Source organism: Diabrotica undecimpunctata, chromosome 10 (assembly GCF_040954645.1).
Source record: "Diabrotica undecimpunctata isolate CICGRU chromosome 10, icDiaUnde3, whole genome shotgun sequence".
Lineage (NCBI taxonomy): Eukaryota > Metazoa > Arthropoda > Insecta > Coleoptera > Chrysomelidae > Diabrotica > Diabrotica undecimpunctata.
This window is the reverse complement of record NC_092812.1, coordinates 47348241-47373719: the sequence shown is the minus strand read 5'-3', so window position 1 is coordinate 47373719 and position 25479 is coordinate 47348241. Positions and strand designations below refer to the sequence as shown.

At 33.6% G+C, this 25479-nt stretch overlaps 1 protein-coding gene across 2 annotated transcripts; it reads left to right on the top strand.

Annotated features, from left to right (window-relative positions):
- Positions 1 to 393: 393 nt before the first annotated feature.
- Positions 394 to 25266, top strand: LOC140451976 (VWFA and cache domain-containing protein 1). Of its 2 annotated transcripts, none has more exons than XM_072545972.1 (9): positions 394 to 715; positions 1229 to 1490; positions 1562 to 1801; positions 5052 to 5249; positions 9015 to 9227; positions 10643 to 10882; positions 10991 to 11310; positions 13936 to 14110; positions 19786 to 25266. In XM_072545972.1, the coding sequence occupies exons 1-9, from the start codon at positions 569 to 571 to the stop codon at positions 21552 to 21554; spliced, it is 3564 nt and encodes a 1187-aa protein (XP_072402073.1). In that variant the 5' UTR covers positions 394 to 568; the 3' UTR covers positions 21555 to 25266. The 2 variants fall into 2 exon arrangements, with proteins under 2 accessions (XP_072402073.1, XP_072402072.1); XM_072545971.1 differs by having other exon boundaries at positions 1556 to 1801.
- Positions 25267 to 25479: the final 213 nt, after the last annotated feature.

The window sequence follows — 25479 nt, the reverse complement described above, 5'->3', positions numbered from 1 at the left end:
CCACACACCAAAGACATAAAAACGACGATTAACAATGTTACGATTCAAATTACTGTACTCTCGTGACGTAATTTCTGGCTTAATGTTCATTGGTTAGTCGGAAGAGGCAACCGTAGTAAGTCTACGAACCGTGGGTATATACCACGGTATATAATACTGAATTTCCATCAATACTGGATTAACTATTGAAGGAATTACCGAATTACATAAATATTTTTTCCATTTTTTTAATATTATATTGTATATACCATATTACCACAGAATACACCAGTTGGTGTATTCTGTGATAGTACATAAAAATATACTCTGCTCTCTGCTCATGATTATTCGAGATGTCAGTGGTCAGATGTCACTTTATGTGACATCTAATTGACAGAATTAGAGTTTTTGCTATGTTCTAAGATATCCGTCAAAAGTACATTATTTTGTTTATTGTAAACACCTTTTACTTTACAATATATTTTTGTGAGTGCCGTGTTGTATAATGTATTGTAAAACAACGGAAGTTTATAAAATTATTTTAACATTTTTATAGTTATTGGCCCAACATGAACTTATATTGTATAAAATGGAATCATTTAAATTAGTAACATTAATTTTTATATTATCAACATCATGTGGAACCAGCCAGTGGGATATAAAAGATATAGCTAAAAATATAAGCCGGGAAATTGATGGACTCAAAAATAATGAGTTGGGAGTCCCTTTAATACAAGTATGTATTTTGTATCATTTACAAAATGGTTTACTTAATTGCTTTCATCTCTGATACAAAAGTTATCTCTGTCAGTCTAGTTGACCTAATGTCTTGGCCAACAGTTGTTTCTTACTTAGCTTTATTTGTGAGTTTCTTGCTCTACTGCTTGAAATCTATTTATTGTTCCTTCTATTGTTGTTGTTAAATAAATGTTCTTATTCCTGATTGTCTATCTAATACTCTTATGTATTTAGGTCTTAAACCAAAGTTATTTTTTGATTTGCTATTTTTTATAATTTTCTTAACTCTTTATTTATTCAGGTGAATTTACAATATCATCGACAAATTCAAGTCACACTCTTAATTGACAAGAATCCTGTTAGGAATCTAATTTTTTCTGTTTCTTCAAACTATGTAATCTTTTTAGTTTACCTATTACTATTTTCTGATCTTTCCAAGGCGATTATATTATTGTTTGTATGCATGCACACTAACATTTACCTCTTTTGTTCATAACTTAATTTTTTACAGAATTTGTACAAAAATTTCATGTTTATGCAGCCAACCATTGACATCTTGAAAATTGTGAACACTATAGCCCATAAGTTGGAAACAAAAGTTACAGACATATTTTCAGGTCTGGAGAGTAGTCAGCTCATAATTGATGCCAAGCTATTGCAAGAAAATATCACTAGCTTAAATTCTTCAATAAATCCTTGTTTCTTAAAGGGTCCAATTAGAAATAAATATGCCAACAACAGTTTTAATAAAGACTTCCTGGATTCAATTGATAGTAAGTGATTGTTATCCCCATTGTATTTAACAAATTGTTTGCATATTGATCAATTGTCAATGCAGTTTTAGAGAAAATGAAAAGTTCATTGAGTACAATGTCTGATGGTGTAAGAAGACAGTATTTTATATCCGATTTTGAAGTCCAAAGATTGCATAGAACACCATTTCTTCATTGTACAGAATGTGATGAAAAAAATATTTGGAATAACTACATTGAGAGAAATATCTATCAAAGGAAAAATGTAATTCTAGTTCTAGATATAGGAGGCAGTATGAGCATTGTGCAATTTACTCTGCTGAAAGCTGTGGGTAAGTAATATATTTGTTATTGTCTTAATGCTTCTATTGGTTTCATTATTATACAGATTGAACGAATTTAAAACGGAACATACGAAATCAATGTATTTCGGCTCAACTCCGCTCTAGGTGGTTGGCCAACAAAAGGTTGTCAAATAATTATATTATAAAAATCCAATACTTCAGCGGGCTGCTGGATTCTGAATTCATTCAAGAACAAGTCAAAACTCCACCCAAATAGGTTGCCTAGAATCACTGTGAAAACTAGACTACACAAGCAGTTATTATGCTGTCAAACCACTTATCGCTTCTTTATAGTCCAAGAGATAGAGCCGAAATTTTGAACTGATCAGTAATATGACATTTCTCTATTGGAATATATTCATTGTAACTGGGTTAAGACTTTGCCTTACAGGCGGACGCCCCTCGTGGTACAGGGGGTGGCTATACAGGGATGAAGTTGTAATTTTTTTCAGAAAAATTAACGATCGATAATATGGCTGAAAATTTGCCCAGAGTAAGATCTTGGTATAACCAGACGAAATCCCAAAGGGCGGACGCGAGAGTGGATACATAAGGGGTGGCGGACAGGGGTGAAATTGCAATTTTTTGGGGAAAAATTAACGATAAGTAATATGTCCGCCATTTTCATGGCTCATTATTTAGCCCCTAAAAACTCTAAATCCAAAAGGGCGGACAGCTGGGTTGGTACAGAGAGCCATAAAACGGGGTCAAATGTACCACTTGCCTGCGCATTTTAGGTCTCGGTAACAATTTTCAAACTGATTTTATTATGATATTTTTATACCGATTGATTTGACAATTTGTATGCTCACTTCTGTTACTATTCTGAGAAGCGTCAAGTAGAGTTTTCCTCAAAATTTTCCAAAAAAATTTCCGTAAATGAAAATTTTCGTAATTTTTAAAGGTAAAATCTAATTTGTAGAATCCTTTCGATTTTCTGTAAGTTATACCATGATTTTTTTCCAAAAATTTTCAAACGATTTTTCCGATAAGAAAAAAAATTTAGAAAAACTTTTCTAAAACATTTGATAAAACTCTACGTCATCGTCTGAATCTTTTATAGAATATTTTGTAGTTTTAAAATGATATTATGATAATGTTTTTTTTCAAACTTAAGTCATATTTACTTTACAAATCACATTTTTTTCTTAATTATAAATATTTTACGAATTAATTTTTAATTGAATAAATGTTTGATATTTGATATTTTATTAAATTAAAGTAATTTTATAATGTTAACTATTAAATATTTTTTGTATAACAAATAGTAATTTTACTTATTTTTTATTACAATAAAAAGGTTTTTAAATTTATATTGCATAAATAATGGTTGTTCAGATATAAGAAAAATTTGATTTATTATTACATTAATAATCAAATACAAAATATATTATTTCTATTTATCAATAGGTAAAATTCAATTTGTAGAATTCCTTTAACATTTTACAAATAATTATTAATAAAAATCAATTTAATAGTGGAATTATCAATTTTTTAAGTTTTGAAATTTACTTTGTAGATATTTTCAATAATTTTTTTTAACTTTTAAATTGATTGAATTTTTTTGTTTCATTAGTTAATTATAATTTTACAAATTCTGTTTGGACATTAATTTTGTATCATTATTATTTTAAAATATTAAAATAATAATGATGCGCGTTCCATTTAGACCAGTAATTCTAGGCGCATGCGCTAAATGTAATAAGTCTCAAGATGCTTTTATCCAACTTGGTGAAACTGACTTCGATTGTAATGAAGTTTTTGAAACCTTAGAAACTTTCATATGTCACTTATATGGAAGAGGATTGACGAGAACAATTCCAAAAAGAAAAGTAAGCGATGTCAGATTTTCACTATTTAACCGGCAGTATAAGTTGCATGATGTAAATGAGCCTTTTTAAAAAAAAATTTCGATGCTTCAAGCTTACCACCATGTCAAGATGAATTACACCAACATTTACTGCGAGCCCATTAGATTTCAAATATTTGGACAAATGCTCATAAAAAAGTACCAACAGAATTGATTGTTGAAGAACATGGTTGGGAGTTTTAAGATGAAACATATAAATTTTAATGGTTTAGTGGACCTCAGATCCCAGAATCAGTTCGAGAAGTAGTGATTGAAAATGAAGCAGATAATGAATGTGATATTATTGAAAGTGAAAGTGACGAAGATGATAAATGTGATGACATCAATGAGAGTGAGAAAAATGACGAAATTTTTAAAGTTTTTCTAAATTTTTTTTTCTTATCGGAAAAATCGTTTGAAAATTTTTGGAAAAAAATCATGGTATAACTGACAGAAAATTACGAAAATTTTCATTTACGGAAATTTTTTTGGAAAATTTTGAGGAAAACTCTACTTGACGCTTTTCAGAATAGTAACAGAAGTGAGCATACAAATTTTCAAATCAATCGGTATAAGAATATCATAATAAAATCAGTTTGAAAATTGTTACCGAGACCTAAAATGCGCAGGCAAGTGGTACATTTGACCCCGTTTTATGGCTCTCTGTACCAACCCAGCTGTCCGCTCTTTTGGATTTAGAGTTTTTAGGGGCTAAATAATGAGCCATGAAAATGGCGGACATATTACTTATCGTTAATTTTTCCCCAAAAAATTGCAATTTCACCCCTGTCCGCCACCCCTTATGTATCCACTCTCGCGTCCGCCCTTTGGGATTTCGTCTAGTTATACCAAGATCTTACTCTGGGCAAATTTTCAGCCATATGATCGATCGTTAATTTTTCCGAAAAAAATTACAACTTCATCCCTGTATAGCCACCCCCTGTACCACGAGGGGCGTCCGCCTGTAAGGCAAAGTCTTAACCCAGTTACAATGAATATATTCCAATATAGAAATGTCATATTACTGATCATTCCAAAATTTCGGCTCTATCTCTCCGACTATTAGGCAAGCTCCTCTTTCCTTTAAAGGAGACAGATAGTTGAACGATATTTTATACAATGTCTATCACTGGGTATGGATTTATTTTTGTCCAAGTTTTATATTGGTCCACTATTTCAAATGCAGTTCAAACAGACATATATTAAATTGTATGTTCCGTTTTAAATTCGTTCAATCTGTATACAGTGACATATTGATGAGACATGGAGAATGAAAAGAAAAAATCAGTCAGATAAACCTGTTTTTTACCATAGTTACTATCTTTTTTAAGCTAATCCCTCTGTAATAATAATACTTTTGTCTTGACTTTAACACTAATACTTTTTTAGCTAAGAAAATGTTATCAGTATTAAATGAAAATGATAGAATTACAATTTTAACTGTAAGTTCTAGTTATACTTATTTTGAAAGGGATTGCAATAAGTTTTACAACCAAAAGCTAGATACTACACCAAGACTGAAACAAGCAACTACAGCTTATGTTAGGGACTTGAACAAGTATATTGATGCCATAATTAGTGAAACAGGTGAGTCATATTGTTTTTATTTTAAACATATTCAAAATAATTAAAATCACTTAGCATTCATTTGTATTACCTCATCACTCATCACCGTCATGGTTGATACCTCCCCTACAAACATTTTTTTTTATTTTGGTAGCATTTATTTATCTAGTCATTGTTAAGTAGTTTTTTGTTAATGTATTTAGATGACTTAGGCAGTTTAAGGTGAGTTGTTTGGTCATTGCACTGATAAATATGGAGCCATCAAAAACAATATTGTAAATGACACATGTAACTTATTTTAAAAAAGTATTTAACCCTGTAGTAGTCTCACCTACTTTTGGGACACTAATAGTCACTGTGGACTGTTATTAAAATAACACAAAGATAAAGCCAAAAAAACTGAAAATATAAGAAATAATTATATAACACAATCATTCCTTTTTCAACTTAAGTACTAATCATAGTAACATATTAGCACAATTTTCTATAGAACAACTTAGTTACATTTAATAATAAGTCTTTTTATTACTCCAAACCATCTTAGTAGCAATCATTACAAATTATTGTGAAATTTTTTCATCAAAATGTATTACATTTTTTGAACAAAAAAATTTTTTTTAGTTGCAAAAAATTTTTTGTGTTGAACCTGCTACACCTTCCACCTTCTGTTTCTTGGTTTACTTGAGGAATATTTTCTGACTTAATGCAAAAATTTCATGAATTCGAAGTTTTATGGTTTTAGGGATGTTAACCAACAGCCATTCTGCCATTACCTTATAACTTCCATTAGCTCTACTAGAGAATGTGTATACTCTAAATAAAACTTACCCAAATTTGTAACTCTACTCAAATAAGAACAGTATACTAATAGTTGCTGCAGACTCACACTCCACCAATGCTTTAAGGTACCTAGACACGCTAAATGATCCGAGAAGAAACAATTAAGATTTAGGATATCATTCATAGAGCAAGCTTCTGCTTGTGACTGCTGCAGAGTTAAATTACCATGCTATCAATTTGTAGTATTTTCAAGAGTTTGCTCGAATAAATTACTAAAATCAAATGATGTTTTTCAATGAATAAAACATTACTTAAATAATAAAGATATCCTGAACACAGTATTAATCTATGAGATTTGATTTATGCTGTGTAAAATTTGAATTTGATTTTATTATTCGAAGTTATAAATCACTTTTATCTTGTGTGATGCGTTCTTTTAGCCACTGTGATGTTTGGCCAATTTAGCTTTTTTGACATCCTAGACACAGTATTTCATAAACAACTTTACTTCTATATAAGGTTGGTACTCTGTCTTTGATTTTTGAAAATAGTTGTTTGCTGTTCATGGTATTATATTTAGCTATACTAATATTAGGAACATCTTTAAATATGGATATTACAGAATGTGTTGGAGTTACGACATTTAATAAAGGGGAGTTTTTTATATTTGCTTGATTTGTTGTTAGAATCATGAACGGGACTAGAAATTACTGCTGTAAATAATTTTTTTGGAAATCTGTTTAGGATAGTCATTGTTACAAAAAATTTTGTATAATAATAATAAAAAATCTGGAGTATTATATATAATACATATAAGTGAATACATAACACAAAACCGAGTGATATGGTACAATTTTATTAAACAATGTTTTTTATTTTTATATTATCCAATGAATTACCGATTTATTTGACATAAATAAAACAGCATTATATAACAATAAAACACTGAAAATTTTGTTTTTTCAACACTTCCACAAAATTTATTATATATACCTGTACAGCTATTTCGGCAGAGTGCCTTTTTCAAGTGATCTATTTTTCAGAACTATTTGAGATCTATTTTGAGGAGGGGAGAACTGTTTGTCTCAAGTTGGTCATTCAGAATTATGTCTGTATTTTTAATTTGTTAATTTCCATAGATTCTAATAAAGATAGTTTAAGACCTTTATTTTGTATGTGAAGAATTTGAAATGCGTCATTAAAGGAATGATTATGATCTAGAAGGTGAAGTGCGTATGTAGAATCTGTTTTTCTATTATTGAAAGCCCTTTTATGGTCTGTTATACGTTTTTTAAAAGTTCTACCAGTTTGACCTATGTAAGTTTTTGGGCAGTCGCCACATTTAAGTTTGTATACACCACTGTGTAAGTGCTTTTTATTTTGGCTCTTTTTGTTTTTAATATATTTGTCCAAGTTCTTCTTTGTTCTAAAAGCTGGTGTTATTCTTTTCTTTTTTATGTGTTTGGCTATTTTTGTTGATATCTTGCCTGTATATGTAATTGAGCAGAAGGTACTGGGTTTTTTCTCTGGTGGTGGAAATACTAACTTCAGGGATTTCTTATGTAGTTTTTGATTTAAAATTGTATTAATTGTTTGTTCATTGTACCCATTGTTTACTGCTATTTACTTATATTTATATATAAATATGTCGATGACATCATATGTGCAGTTCCATCTTATCACATCAATACCACACTAAACATTTTTAATTCATTTAATAAACATCTTCAGTTTACAATTGAAACTGAGACAGATTTTAGTATACCATTTTTAGACACAAGCGTAATAAGAACAAATGACAATATTTTGACATTGGATTGGTACCAAAAGCCGACAGCATCAGGCAGATATATAAATTACTATTCAAACCATACCACCCGTCAAAAATATAATACCGTACTAGGTATGAAAAACAGGATAATGTCCATTGTTGATGACAACTTTTTACAAAAAAATCTGAACATAATATACAAAATTTTTCGTAACAACGGATATCCTAAACAAATTTTAAAAAAACTGATTTACAGCACTAATTTCTATGACGGTCCCGTCCATGATTCTAATAACAAATCAATCAAATATAAAAAACTTCCCTTTATTAATGGTCTAACTCATTCTGTCATATCCATATTCAAAAATGTTCCTAATATTAGTATAGCTAAATATAATACCATGAACAGCAAACAACTATTTTCAAAAATCAAAGACCCAGTACCAACCTTATATAAAAGTAATGTCGTTTATGAAATACCGTGTTTAGGATGTCAAAATAGCTATATTGGTCAAACATCACAATGGCTAAAACGACGCATCACACAACATAAAAGTGATTGCCGCTTGAGAAAAAATACTTGAGCAGTGGTTGAGCACTATGAAAACACTGGTCATATGCTAGACTATAACAAAGCTCATATTTTGGCACAGACTGATAACTACAAAAGTAGATTATTTCTTGAAATGTATTACATTAACAAAAATAAAAACACTTTAAATTATAAAACGGACACTGGACAGTTAAGTAACATATATTGTAACATATTGAACAAAATTTATAAATATTAAAAATAGCCAACATTCATCTTAATAACAACTAACCTTAATAATTCATCAAATAAATATTATTCTTCTAACTTTTCTTTTATTGTAATTTTTATTTTTACATTTGAAATAATTTTAATTTTTTATCGTATAGATGTAACGAACGTGCTTAAGACGTGCCTGATCTTGGCATTCAATATTTCAAATACTTCAATGTCAGTTTTTATTTGCGAAATCTTTTAAATTCTGTGAGTGTTTTAAAATGTATTTGTACGCCATTTTTTGTAATGTTCAAATTGTTTTTAGTTTACTCCTGAGGAAGCTTTTAAATAAATGGCGAAATATTAAGTAATTTAGAAAAAAGAAAGATTTTTATTACAGACCACTTTACCCAATATTTTGAACGTATTTATATATATATATATATATATATATATATATATATATATATATATTTTCTTTTTTCAGGTTTGACAAATCATACTCTTAGCTTTGAAAAGAGCTTAGAGATTGTATTAAACAGTTTTAACCAAATAAAAAATGAAACAGTTATGATATTATATGTTAGTAGAGGCTTACTCTCATCCCTGATGGAACCCAAACAAGTTTTAGAAATGCTGGAGAAATTTACAGCAACATACAATATATCATTATTTATAAATACATGTGCCATCATTGACGGTAAGTTTAACTAAAATTTGAAATACAGTAGAACCTCTATAAGTTGAACTTTAAATGAGACGCCAAATAAATTTGAGTTATAGAGTCTTCGACTTATGGAAGATTTCGACATTATTCCAAAACATTTTTAATATATAAAAATATGGCATTAAAAAGGTCAGTATTCAGTCAGTATTATTAGAAAACTAAAGTGTACATAACAGTTTGTCGTAGTTTTTTTTCCATATTATCCAACATGTTCCTGACAACTTTTTTTCGATATAATGATTTGAAGTTTTTAATGATAACTTGATCCATAGGCTATAATTTAGATGTGGTATTGGCGGGCAGATATTGGATTTTAACTCCTTTCAGTTTTGAAATATCTGGAAGATTTTTTTTCTTTGGCCATTTTATTATCAATATTTATAAGCTAGTTTTTGAAAATTTCAAAAGTCTTCTTTTTGTGTTTGCTTCATATTTCAAAGATAGTGATTGACATCTTGAAAAACAAAGAGGTTTTTTTAGATATAGCTACCACTAATGATGAAAGTTTTTCTGTGCCTGACATGTTTTCTCCGAACAGAATAGTCAAACGTTCCTTGCTACGCTTCCAACCATGTCATGTATCATTTTTAAAAGAGTCTTATCAGGTACAAATTTGAAAAACAATCCAGCATTGAGGTATCAGATTCCATTCGTAATCATGTAACAAATCTTGTAATTCACTTTTCAAATGTTAACACTTGCACTTTCCCCATAAACCTTTTAAAAACAAGTTTATCTCTTCTTTTTCTAACCATCCATTACTGGCCCTGAAATTAGCCACTCCCAATGATTTAGAGTATATTTCGGCTTTTTCTTGTAACAGTCGGCCACGAACACTGATATTTTGGCTTCGACACTGCTCAAACCATTTAAGTAAACACTCCTTCAAGCCCGGAGATTATGCAATTCGTCGTCTTTTACGGAACAAATTTTGACGGGTTTTGAAGTTTTTTCATGATACCTGATTCATTTTTTATTATCGTTGACAGAGTTAGGCCAAATTGTTCAGCAACATCTTTCTTCTTTTGACAGCTCTTCGCAGCTTCGAACACGTATCAACGTGAGTCATAAATGCATTATAGAGGCATTATAGAGGGTTGAGATTTCGAGTAATGGGGAATTTCGAGGCGTGAAGGGAAGGGAACAAAATATTTTTTCGAGTTTTGGCGGTTTTAGACTTATCGAGGTTCGACTTACACAGACTTTACTTTATTATGTAGTTTTGATATCACACATCTCATGTTGTGAAAAATAAATATTAGTTTTACATGTATTCCAATGAAATACACAATTTTTGGTAAAAGACAAATTTGTACTACTAAAAATTTCCTTTTGTACTGTTTGTCTCGTGCCCCGTGGTATAATGTAAAATGATGTAATGTTTATAGAATTAAAACCAGTGGTGTATGAACCCCAGTTCTTATGTGATATAGCATATCAGAATTATTCAAAATATAATGTTCCTTTTGGGCCAAATCCATATCGCAAGCTTGGACTTATGCTTAAAGTAGATAGCATGGAGAGTATACCATTTGCAGTGGAGCGGTTTTGTTATGTCTTCAATCCATATTCCCATTTTGAGACAGGAACCAAAATACATCTGCCAACATTGGACACAAATAAGGAAGGTGAGCCTATTTATTTTGTGTATTTATTAGTTACTATTCTCTTAATTCCTTACAAAAATCACTGATACAAATTGTATTATTTTTTATTGTAGTTTATTTTTGTTGTAGATATAATAGTATCTTTTACTAAAGGATGGAAGAACCAGAGTAACTTCTTTATGTTAGGAATTGATGTATATTTTTCAAATTTGGCCGAAGACATTGTATACTACGGTGGAGGTCAAGGTTATTCTTATTTTTTCCTCATGGATTTGAATGGTAATGTCATTTATCATCCCTACTACATGCGAGTCTCAGGGAATAGCTATTCTATGTTTATTGATTTGGAGCATATTGAAAAAGTGATCAATGTTCAGACTTTAAAAAATAGACTATTAACTGAGAAGAAGGGAATTTTTCAAGGTTTTAGAGAAAATAATACTGATTTGGTAAGTCTAAACATCTTAGCAATACTGTAAATTATTATTTTTATAATAAACATTCAAAGAGAACGCAACAGTAGAAGTAAAATTATATTATTCATTTTGTTCCACTGATCGCCGATATACACACTTTATCCCATTTACCAATCGAGTTTAGAGTATTCACTCACAAAACTTAGCTCCATTATCATATTTTTAATTTTTGGAATCTTTTTGGCCTATATGACTTCACACCAGCTTTTCTATGTCTACTTTTTTACTTGTTTGAAAAATAATTTTAACCTCATAAATCTAAAAGCTTGATTCGGTCCTGAGTATTAAAAATATAAAAATACAACCGTTGTGATAATTATTTCTCCAATGTGTAATATTCCTATGCATCTGCCATAACAGTAAAATGTAATGTCATATCTCGCAAAACTAAAATAGAACTCGAAAACACGACTCTTTACGTATTTCTGAATATTGGTCGTCGTTAGTAGGGTGCAGCCAAGTTAGAAAAGGAGCATATTAATTTGTGAAAGTATCACTACAGGAGCAATACGACCAATTTGTGGCATTATAGTTAGAAGACCCTGATGGTTTCCAGGGTAATAACTAACAATAACCACGGAGGAAGCTAAAGATACTTGAGAAAAGAAATGCCAAACGTTAAAACATTTAAAACAAGTAGAAAATGTTAATGTGAGTGAGTAATATAAATAAAAATGTAACGTTATTTCTAGCAAAACAAGAAGACAAAAAACAAAATAGGTATATTGATCAAAGGCAACCGTATATACGTATTTCTGACTATTGGTCGTCTTCAGTAGGGTGCAGCCAAGTTAGAAAAGGAGTATGTTAACTTGGGAAAGAATTACTACGTTCGGATCACATTTTAGCGTTTGGCATTTCTTTCCTCAGGTAGCTGTAGCTTCCTCCGTGATTATTGTTAGTGGTTGCCCTGGAAACCATCAGGGTCTTCTAACTCTAATGCCACAAATTGGTCGCATTGCTTCTTTAACATGCTCCTTTTCTAACTTAACTGCACCGTACTGAAGACGACCAATAGTCAGAAATATGTATATAGGGTTGCCTTATATCGATATACCTATTTTGTTTTTTATTTTCCTGTTTTGCGGACATGCAATTACATTTTACTTGATATTTTACTGATGATTTTTATGAACAAATGGGGACATATACCAATTTCTATGCTGGCACAAAAGACAATAGTTTTTCTTCCACTTCAGCTGAGGAAATGAAAATATTTGTTGGCATGCATATTTTGATGGGGAACTTGTATTATGCTAGAATTAGATGCTACTGGGAATCTAAACTACAAATTCCTATGATTGCTGATAGTATGCCTCTCAACAGATTCTGTAAACTTCGCCAAAATTTACATTTTGTAAACATTGATGAACACAATCCTGCTGATAACGACAGACTGTGGAAACTGAGGCCAATATATAATTGTATAAGAACAAAGTGCCTTTCCTTATCTGTAGAAATGCAACTTTGCATAGATGAACAGATGGTGTCATTCAAGGGACGGATAAACATAAAACAATATGTTAAAAATAAACCGAAACCTTGGGGTATTAAAATTTTCGCGTTATATGGAAGCACTGGGCTATGATTTCATAATACATATATCAAGAAGCAACCACTGAATTGTATGAAACAGAATGGCTTATATTTGGGTTGGGCGGCTCTGTGGTTACGGCTCTATCAAAAATAATAACCGCACCTAATTTTCAGCTGGACTATCACAACTACTTTAGTAATTATAATGTATTGCAATATTTTAGAGAAAAGCACATTTACGTTTCTGGTACACCTAGAGTTCATAGGTTCCAGAAGCCACCATTTTTGTCAGCGAAATTAAGAAGAAAAGTAGAGAATTATGCCAAAAATTAATTAATGGTGATGGAGAGGTCATTATGAAAAAATGGTTTGAAAATAAACTCGTTAAAATGGTATCCAACTATATGAGCATTGGCAAAAAAGATGAATGCACACGGTGGGACAAAATCCACAAAGAATATGTTCAAGTACAACGACCTGAGGTTAGGTTAGGTACCCGATGGAACTTATATGGGCTCAAATATAAAATGAAGTAGCAAGTAACGATGTTACTTGATGATGTAACATACAAAAACTGCTTAATAGTGGCGTCAGCAATATGCCTTAGAGTCGTGGATAAAATGTATCGAGCATGTAGTGAAAGAAGAGCAGAATATGTGGTACCTTGATAACTTCATTGAAATTAGACAAAGATACTACTGATGAATCTGCAGATGACTCCGGTTAAATTATATATAATGACTAATATAATATATAATCAATTCGTTCTAAAATCCTGATTATTTTTTTAATAATCGCGCACCTATGACTCGTCGATTTTCTTTCCCCTCAAACCCGTGAAAATATGAGTCACTCGCTACAATTGTGGTACTGTGGCATAAGTTCAGTCTATTACTTCGATATCGAACTTCCTTCTGTATTTGTTCGCTCTTAATCTGCCAAATAGTCGATGTGAAATTATCTTTTATGTATTAAAATCATCTATTTTATGATCAAAGTGATGAAAATAAAAAAAAAACGACCCAGCCTTAAGCGTTTACTTAAATATAGAAATTATTTTAGGTACATTATGCATGGAGCAGAATTAGTGATTGGTACATAGTATGTTTGGTAATTAATACAAAATATGGTGCTCCTAGTAAACCTCAGAAGCCTGTTTGGTTTCAAAATGACTTTTTGTACCAAAATTTTGAAGATTATAAACTATGTCGGCATCTAAATCTTCTAGCAACAATAGGTATGTACACTTTTTCCATCAAATTTATTATTATAGTTCTGAAGCTATTTTCTTGTGACGTTTTAATATTATTTATTATCTTTATTGGGAATTAACAACAATTTAAGTTTAAAATACGTTTATTTTAACGTTTCGATTTCCACCGACGTTTCGAAATCATTTCCAAAATACTGTTGATACCCATGATTGTGGCCCTGTGCGTTAGACACATTCCAGAAGACTCTCCGGTGCCGAACTCCAAAAAAGAGGTGACCTTCGAGAATTCCAGACTTTCCGATGATTCGACCGTCCCTCAACCAGCTGTTTCGATTGAAATTCGTTGTTCTCATTATATAAGCCAGCAGGAGCGGGCTCTGAAATTAAGTTTGCTGATTTTACGTATCAGTCCGAATTATTTTCTAAGCGATAACTATGAATGTAATTAGTAATTGTGATATTTATAATTACGTGAGTTTTTGAGTTAGATGAAGAAAAAGAAAAACGTCGACAAGGTGATGAGAGACGTCGTCAGGAAGAAAAGGAAGCTGAAGAAAGGCTTCGCCATGAAGACAAGGAAACTGAAAAGAGACATCGCCAGGAAGACATAGAGTTGCTCATGATTCTTATATCAAAAATAGAGGTTTCAAAAATGAGTAAAGAAGTAAAGCGAAATCGAAGAGACAGAGAAAATTTCGACCCCATAAGGCAGGCACCAAGACGTCTCTCATTTGCAAAACAAAAAGAAGCTTTTGCCATTCTTGAAGATGTGCAGAAACAGAATGTTATCGAAGAGTCGAGTAGCCACCGGTTTCCTCCACCGGTATTGGCAACCACGAAAGATGGCTCCACAAGGTTCTATGGAGATTACAGACTAAAGAAGATTGAATAGCTTCACCAAAAAAGATAGTTACCCAATGCTCCGAATTGACGATACCCTTAGCGCCTTGACTGGTTTGAAATGGTTTTAACACCTTGCCAATTTGAAAGAAGTTTTCACCAGGCGTGGGAACGCTGACCTACAAATAAATACCAAAAAGTGCGAGCTCTTCCAGGAAAAAGTTAGTTTCGTTGAACATGAAATTTCATCCTCAGGAGTTGCAACGGACCCGGCAAAAAGAAAAGCAGTACTGGAATGGCCCACACCAAGAAACAAACACGATGTCTGAAGTTTCCTTGGCCTTTGCAGTTACTGCCGTCGCCGGATGAAAGTTTTAGGAAGATTGGAAACTGTGATTTGACTGGACACCAGACTGCCAGCTTGCCTTCCCCACACTCAAGCATAAATGGACAACGGCTACCATCCTGACTTATCCTAAAGGGTCTTTTCGTACTTAATACGGATGCTTCTCAAAATGACATCGCGACAGTGCTTTCCCAAATACAGGAGGATGAGGAACATGTTATAGGATACTTTAGCAAACTCTGGGAAAAGCAGAAAGAAACTACTGTGTCACCAGGAAGGAGTTAGTGGCGGTCATCAAAGCAGTAGAACACTACTTTTCGTTTCTCTATGGCAGAAGATTCTTGATACGAACCGACCATCCCGCCGCGAGATGGCTCCTTAATTTCAAGACACTTGAGAGCCAGATAGCTCGATGGCTAGAAAAACTGCAGACCTATGATTTTGACATTTGCCACCACGCGGGAAAAGTCATGGGAATGCCGACGACCTCTTGAGAAGATTAAGCAAAGAGAGAAGCTGCCGATTTTGCGAGAGTCAAAAAGAACGAGTGGACCAGATTCTACAGTTAAAACCACTTGAGGGCCGAAGTGGTGAAGAAGCTCTAACCAAAGAAAATCTCCAGGCCGATCAGAAGAAATCTAGATCTAAAGATAGTCCCTGGTGGCTGGACAAGGGAGCTAGGCCACAGTGGCAGGAGATTGACAAATATGGGCAAGCAGTGAAGGGCTATAGGCTTCAGTGGGACTCCTTCTGTCTGCAAGATGACATCGTGACTCGTAAATGGGGAGTCTAGATGGAACAAGAAGAGGGCCCAAGTTGTTCTCCCAAGGACTTGTGTAACGAACGTGCTTGCAGAACTCTACGATAACCGCTCCGAGGGGCATTTTGGGACGAATAGGACTCTATCGAGAGTCCGCCAGAGATATTACTGGGTTAATTGTCGGTAAGATGTGGAGGGATGATGTAAACGATGTTACCTGTGTGAATCTATGAGAGGACCCAAGACTTAGAGAAAACTTAAACAATACATCACCGGAACTCCATGGGAACGAGTTGCTGTCGATATTCTGGGACCATTTCCAGTAACAAATAAGTATTTGATGGTTGCTATGATCTTTTTTTCCAAATGGTCAGAAGTAGGTACACTACCCAACCAAGGAGCAACCACAGTTGGTGAGGTCCTGCTTAAGAATGTCGTTTCCCGGCATGGTGTTCCACTTTTATTCCATTGTCACTCGAATCGGAATTTTGGAAGACCCTGATGGCTTTTCTGGAATTAAGAACACCAGAACGACACCACTTAATCCTCAGTCCGATGGCACGGTAGAAAGACATATCCGGTCCATCAACAACTACCTGTTGTTGAAGCTAGGGAAACATGAAGCAACTAGTTACACTCCAGCAATACTATCAACTGGTCGAGAGATAAAGCTTCCGATCCACCTCCTACATGGCTACCATACAGAGAGACATCGACGATTTCGCTAGGAGTAAGCTGCAACTCACTAGCGACCGGATGAAGGTTAGGTTTGAGCAGAAATCCACTCCCGTTAGCTTTAAGGAAGGTGATGCAGTCTGGCTCTACCAATCAACGAGAAGGAAAGGTCTGAGTCCCAAGCTGCAGCGGCCTTGGGAGGGACGGTACCTTGTCATTATCATCTTTGGCTCGACAATCCTCTGTGGATCCTGGCCTGCTCTAAGATTAGTGGCCATTCTGTTCGGTTTCTCGCAACGTGTTACCATCTTCTTATCTCTAGTATCCCTAAGTCGGTCTCAACTCCATCTAACCACCTAATTCGCGGTCGGCCTCTGCTTCTTCTTCCTATAGGTGTTCCTATAGCTAGCTTTTTAGCAATCATGTTGTCAGGCATTCGTATTATGTGTCCGGCTCATATGTCGTTGTGTTTTAATGAACGTTACGACATCTGGTTCATTAAAGAGTTGGTATAATTCGAAATTAAATCTTTTGCGCCACTGCCCTTGATCGTTTATAGCTCCATATATTTTGCGGAGTATCTTACTCTCGAATATACCTAGAACTCTTTCATCCTTCTGCGTTAGAGTCGATGTTCCCGCCCCGTATGTTAGGACCGACCTCAGCGGTGTTTTGTATATAATAACTTTAGTTTTTCTTTGGATATTTCTTGAGTGGCATTGTTTCTAAAGTCCATAGTATGCCCTATTTGTAAGGTTTATTCGTCTTTTAATTTCTTAGCTTGTTTTATTGGTAGTAGTCACTAACGAGCCAAAGTATGTGAAGCTGTCAACCCGTTCAAAGATATGACTTCCAAATGCTGCTTCCCGTTCCTCATTTGCTATAGGATCCAATCCAATTTACTATAGTAACCAATATGTACTTGGTTTTGTCTTCGTTGATGACTAGACCGACCTGTTTCGCTGCCGTTTTCAATTCTTGGAAATATTGCTCAACATCTTGCTTACCACACCCTATTATGTCAATGTCCTCAGCGTATGCTAAGATTTGTATCGATCTATTGTAAATAGTACCGCCGTCTCTAATTCGTGTGTCTCGGACTGCCTTTTCCAAGGCGATGTTAAATAGGAAGCAAGCCAAGACATTGTCATTTTCGTTAATCGGATACGTTTTTCTGGTATACCAAACTCACGCATTGAGTGGTATAGTACTATTCTGTTGACACTGTCGTATGCGGCCTTGAAGTCGACGAATAGGTGATGGGTTTCAATGTTAAATTCCAATGTTTTCTCGAGGATCTGTCTTATTGAATGAATCTGATCAATTGTTGATTTTTCTGGAGTAAATCCAGCCTGGTATTTTCCAACTGTGTAAACTTGTAGCCTTTCGTAGAGAATATTTGCTAGTATGTATATTGTAAGCAGTTGTTAACAGAGTTATACCTCTGTAGTTGTCACACTGGAGCTGATCGCCTTTTTTATGTTACGGGCATATCACGCCTTCAGACCATTCACAGGGTATGGGTCTCATTTTGCCAGACAAGAAGTTAAAGTTTATGCAGTGCTTGTAGCCGAGCGTCGCTACTATTCTTGTAGAACTCACTACAAATTTGATCGGTTCCTGGTACATTAGTTTTAAGCTTATTAATGGCTTGCGCAACCTCTTCAGTGGTAGGTGGTCTTTCGTTTGGGTTGAATAGAATCCAATCATTTCGATCTGCTACGGTGTTATCTGCTTCTTCGGTATAATGGCCGTTCAATTTTGGGTCGAAAATTCAACCCATCCATTCAAGATCGAGGCCGTATTACTTAGAATATTTCCTTCTCCATCCTTACAGCCCCCTATTATTGGCTTAAACTCTTTACTCATTTTTTACATTTCTGTAGAAATTTTTGTCTAACTGATTTAGTTTTTCTCTATACTCTTCTATACTCTCTCGCAACGGTGTTAATGCGCAGATTATCAACATTAATTCTGTTTTTTTTTTTCGTTCTTTAGGTTTGAAATTTTTCCTCTGATTTTTGCCATTACAATAAAGTGGTCACTCTATGTTTGGACCTCGGTAGCTTCTGACATTCATGAGGTAGGAAGAATGCTTTGCATATATTAGGATGTTATCTATCTGGTTAACGGTTTCGTTGTCAGGTAATTTTCATGTTTCGTACCTGGTCACTAAGAAGATAAACGACGTTGTAATGGGTGTAACTGACGCCACGGAGTAAACTGGAGGTCCACCTAGAGAGACTGTGTTCTTATGAAGGGCACACTCCACCGACCTGGTCTATTTAGGTACTGTTCGGGGCGAACAACCTGAAAAAAGGGGGCGATGTGAGTCACATACCTCTGACTGCGATCCTGTGCGTTAGAAAAATTCCACAAGCTCTCCGTCGCCTAACTCCGATAAAAAGTTGACCTTAGAGAATTTCGGATTGTCTCGAGGATTCGATCGTCTCGTCGTCTCAGTCAATTGTTTTCGATAACATTTCGTTCTCATTATATGAGAACGCAGGGGCCGGCTTTGTGATTAGTATTGGCGATTCTAATTAAGTGAGCTTTGAGTTCAAAGCTTAAAGGTCGAAATACGTGTAAGCGGATGGCAGCGGCCCTGCATTGAAATTAGATCTCGATCGTCTTTCTGCTTTATTTATTTACTTATGTTCGAAGTACATATTAGAAACTAATTCGCGATGGATATTTGTTGTGGGGGACGACAGGTCGTGGAATGCAAATTATAGATTCTCCTTGTGGGTAAATTCATCAATCTGTGTGTTTTATATGTATATTGTAAAAAGCGCAGTAGACGAATATCCGAATTTTAGTTTCGCCAAGTAAGAAATCTTCGGATTTCTACTAATTTTGTTTTAAGTTAGTTAAATTATGTCGTGTTTCACTTAATCTCTGAATCCATAGAACAACGTAACAGTATTTTAAGATTTCCGAAGGGAAAATCGAAAAGAAAAAAGAAACTTAGTTTCAACTGAAATTGTTGTTAATTTCAATTAAAGATAGTAAATAACAAATTTATTATAACATATCAGTTTCGTATTTTGTTGAAATTATCCTAATATTTTGTTTTAGATGTAACGTCGCTTTATTTAAGTTCGTCGTGTTTCCGTTCCCCATTTCTAGCGTCACGTACCTCACAAAACAAAATGCATAGCCAGGATTACGTAGCGTATTTGAAAGACGACAGCCGGTTGCTGATAAACCCGGGCTTAAAAGAGGAAATAAGAGATGAAGTATCTTTATTGTCACACATATTATCATATTTGAGAAAGCGGCATCTACAATCAGGCATTTCCAAATACGTAGTGCGCCGGTTTGCGGCTTCAAATTCTGGTGTTTTTCAAATGTTTCCTGGAAGTACTATTAAGCCAGGGTGGATTCCTACGAAAAGCCGATGGTATTTTAAAGCGTCACAACACAAAGGAAAAAGTGTTTTAGTTCCTCCATACTTAGATAAAGGGGGTGCAGGTTATGTTATCACTGTAGCTTATGCTACTTCACAGTTGGTGGTAGGAATGGACGTAACATTTGGTTTTATGTTAAAGATGTTGGTAAACTATATACCTGACTGCTTAGAGCCGAATATTACTTGTTTTTTAGTAGATGATGACGGCTATATAATTTATCACCCCAATTTGATGACTGCAAACGGGGCTAAACCAATAGAACAACAGCATATAGTGCATAAAGAGTCTCTGGTGGCTAATGATATCTTGAATCACAAACACTTCATACAGAAACTTCTGTGTAATAGTTATGATGATGACACTATACAGAGATATTACAGGCTCAATACTAGTTTTAACGGTGTATTGGTCAATTTCGCTCCAGGCGAACAATGTGTTAAATACCAGATAACTACTATACCACAAACCAATGTATTTCTTGGGGTGGTTAATGTTTCCTGTAATATCGGGGCTACGTTTTGCCCTTGTAACATTGTGGATAGGTTGTGTCTGAACTGTAATAGGATGGAACAGAAAGAGTGTGAATGTCCCTGCGAGTGTCCCTTAGAAAATAGTGATATATGTGAACCGACGCCAGTGCCTACTAATATGACAGAAAATATACCTTGCAAGAAATATACCGAAGAAGCTTTGGGAAACAGCTTCATAGTCAACTCAAATAATAATTTAGAATCATGTTTTCCGATCAGTTGCCATGAGCAGGTTACGCATTTAGACTGTTTGGGACTACTTGGTTGCGAGTGGTGCATGTTTGATATGGATCGAAATTATTTAAGAAAACCCTTTTGTGCGTCCATCACTACTTGCTTCAAAGGAATGTTTGACATATCCGATACCGCCTTAGGACGACTTCCAAACGGCGCCGAATTCTCTTCAGTGGGACCAATAATATATTCAATCATAGCCATTACAATATTATTTGTGTTACTATTAGTATGTTACCGTTCATATTCTAATCAAATAAACGACAGATTTTATATGTCCTCCGCCCAGGACCAACTTAGAATGAGTGATTTAAATATCACTGATAATTTCAACGATTTGGGAAACCATAGAGACAAGCTGATACAAGAAGAACGCCCAAAAGTCATCAGTCCTTACTGCGTCGCTGGTACCTATAGAAGAACGGCGGGACCTACAGATTCTGATCATGGGTACTCCACAATGACACCTCACGATGAATCCGAGCACATGTCTCTGGCTCCCGTAGAAGTGGAATCCTTGGACGACGACATATTTTCTGACACTACGTCAGTGCGTACTAGTCCTCTAACCAAGGATACTCCAAGAATATTTTCGCCAATATTCACAAGAATTCCACAAAAGAATTGTATAACGGTTCCTGTCACCGTGCATCACAATGCAAAAACATGACGGCTTGCTTTCTTGTTTTTAATTGCCAAAAGCAGAGCTATCTCAACTTAATTCCATACCTTTTTTATTTCTTATAGAATTTTTAATTAAATTGTGTTGTTATATATTGATAGTTTTTTTCGTTGCCATGATATTTGTTATATTAAGTAAGCATTTGTTATTTTAGTGTCTTTAAAATTAGTCATGTCTATTTTCCCTTTTTATTTTTATGAAATGATTCATGTATCAAACCATTTACTGTGGTGTACTTGATTTTACTAATACTGTGTATTACAAAATATCCGAAAAATTTGTAAAAATGACAAAATAGTAGATTTATTTTTTCGTACAATAACTACTCTCTTACCGGCCGCTCTGGATTGTTTCTCTCTCTCTCTCTCTCTCTCTCTCTCTCTCCCTCTTACATATTTAATGTTATACATAATATATACATGTTATTATAGGAGACAAACAATATTTACAAAAATAGAAGGTAGCTTTAAGCTTTACATTTTAAAATTGTTTACAAATATACAGAGTCTTCCATAACACTGTACCGCATCAAAGATATGTTTTTTAAATGAAACACCGTGTATTTTATTTTAAATTTAAAATCCGCTTCACTTCTTCGTTTCAAGGATACAAAGTTCTAACCTGTTATACATGGTATTTAAAAAGTTCCAACAAGATTTCTTAAAGAAAGTGCCCTTGGAAGACAATCAACCACTTTTAATCTAAAATTAAAATCAAAACCAAAATGGTGGACATTTGAAGAAAAATGTGAAAAAAATCGATTTTTTTTAACCAATTTTTGCTTGTCAAAATTAATTTTTCGGCTTTATTTTCTAAAATGTGATTAATTGTCTTGTAAGGGGGCTTTCTTTAAGTAATCCCGTTGGAATTTTTCGTTTCAGATGTGACAATGTGACTTTTTTGAGACTCTAACTGAGCTGCCCTCTAGAAAACCCTCTAGCGCTCTCCTTTTAGTTCATGGAAACTAAAAGTAATTTTTTTTCTTTAATTCAAAGATAAAACAATATTTGAGTAATAACAAAAGATTTTAAGATATTCAGTGAACTAAAAATAGAGTGACTTACGTCATTTCTACTTTCAAAGTAACGTATAAGTTGTGTAATATGGTTCGATGACGTGTCGTCTTCATTACTCTCTTGTTTTTCATCATTTCACTTTAGTGATGATCTCTATCTCTATTATCTCACCGCATACTGCAACATCTTCATCCACGTTGACAAAATCTTCATAAGAGATGGCAGGATAGGAAATGATGTTCTCCCAGCCGTCAACTTAAAGCAGCTCTTCGTGTGTCGTCTTCTAAGTGTCGTTAGCCTTTTCTGCGTTCTCCTCCGTTTTTACGAAATCATTTTTTTTTAATAGTGTTTGATCTTTTCAGTTGTTAGTTTGTCCCAAGCTTTCTTACACATTCGAGAGTCTTGAAAAATGCCTAACTTGATTTTAAGATCGCAATCTTTCGTCAATATGTTTTCAACCAAAAAATGTCTGTAAGGTTTTTTATGATGCCCTGGTCCATAGACTGAAGTCATGTTGGCAGGAAAAAAATAACTTTTACATTTTTCATCAATGGGATAGTGGTGTGTGCCGTACAGTTGTCAATAAACAAAATAACTTTTCTTTCTTCTTTTATGAACTTTTTGTCTAATTTCATCAGCCATTTCTCGAAAAGATCACCAGTCATCCAAGCTCTTGCGATGTTCACATGTTTCACTGGTTTTGACTTGACGTTCTTAAAACAACGCGGGTTAGCCGACTTGCCAGTCATCAGCATTTAGTAGAGGCAGCCTTTCTGATCCGTCCATGTTTCCACCAACTAGGAGAGTGACTCTGTTTTTGCTTAATGTTCCTCCGTGGTTTTTTTCCTTTTTAAATGTCGGCGTTTTGTCAGGAGTGCATTTAAAAAAAGACCCATCTCGTCAACATTGAAGATATCTCTTTCATCTATATTCTGAATCATCTAAAATTTTTTTCCATTGGTAGCTTCTCGCTAATTAACGGCCCCATTTTATCCACAAATGGATTTGAATGAAATTGTGTTGCGTTCTTTCAAGAAGTCTAGCCATCCTGTACTCGCCTTAAAATTATTTTTCCCCATTTCAATAGCAAATTGTTCAGCTTTGCTTCTTATAAGGGGACCACTCACGGGAATCTTATCCCTGGCTTGTTGAACCATTTTAAAACACAACTATCTAAATTTGGATTTTCTGGCTCCTTTGACCTTTTTCGTTCTTTACCGCACTCACTTTTTTCTTTATTCTTCGAGTAGGTGGATAATGTGTTAGGAAGAATTCCAAAGTCCTTGGCAATCTCAGATTTTTTCTTCGTCCTCTTTTCTACTTCTTTAATTGCTCTATTTTTTCCGATAACATCAAAGTTTCGACATCTTCCTTCAAAACGCAGTGACATACTGAGGTGATTGTGACGCCACCGCATCTTAACTGAAGGAGCGGACCGGGTGGGGGAGAATTTAGGTGAAAGATTCGGGTACAGTGTACATGCTGAAGCTTTGAAACATGTGGCACGTTAGGACAGGAAAGAATACTAACTCTTTTCGCGGAAATTTCCAGCATGTAGTTGGCATTTTAGCTGGTAGAAAAGTTCGAATTATCCAATAAAATGTGAAGTGTTTACAGCTGCCTCTTATTTTTGGAAAAACTTTTTTGGCATCTCCTATATTAACAGATATAACGGACTTTGTCACAAAAGATAATCATTGATATGATAAATAAATAAATATATATATATATATATATATATATATATATATATATATATATATATATATATATATATATATATATATATATATATATATATATATATATATATATATATATGTGTATGTATTTATGGGGATTATTTGTCAAATCAGTCACCTCATTTAGACATTTTATTTTTGCAAAAAAAAACCAAGCGTCTGTAGTCCAAGCAATTATATATATATATATATATATATATATATATATATATATATTGTATTTCTTTCGATATATATCTATTATAAATAATGTCGAAATAATTCGTGTAATTTAATTTTCACTACACACTCGGAATTTCAATTTAAATGTAGATGAACAATTTAATTACTTTCGCACTGAATGCCACGTGATATACACTTCAATGTATGGTTTGTTGGAAAAAAACATTCTTACTCATTTCGTAAAGTTATATAGTGGATATAATTATTTCACACTGCGTATTCTAGGTTTAAAGAAACTATCTTTCTTTTTTCGTTGTAGTCAGTCTTCTTTTCAGTGTAGAGGAAGTCTGATACACCGCCAGTTTCTGACTAAAGTTGGTCGGCTAAAGAGATGATTAGTTAAGAGTAAGACTTGTAAATATGTTCCATATATGTAAATATATTGTTATAAATGTGGTAAAAGGAATTCTGACAAAATGTTCTCTATTTATAGAGATGTGTGAAACCCTTTTATACATTTAACACTTACCCTAATATTGCTATGTATAGCAAATTGTATTTTTTATACATATTTTTTTTTATAGTCAACGTTGTTGTAATATTGACTTTCTCTCTCTCTTTGCCATTGAATTAAGACTGATCGTTACTCTATTTTTAACCAGTATTATAAGAAAATTCCTATGTATTTTACCATTTTTACTTCATCCAATTGCACATTTTTATAAAAACACGAAGAGAGGGAAAAGTGTTTATTGATTGAATTAAAAAAGTTTAATAGTGCTAGCTTGTTTTATTTATTTATTTACCTGGACTCCCTGTATTTCTTTATTTTTAGTAAAATAAATCTAAACAAAAGTGAAAACATTTTAGGACAATTTTAAGAGAAAAAAATAAAAAAATTTCGTAAGAATTAGGACCATAAATATATACTTAATAAAAAAAAAACAAATGTTAAGCTTAACTTGACCCTATACATCAACATAGTTTGTTTCT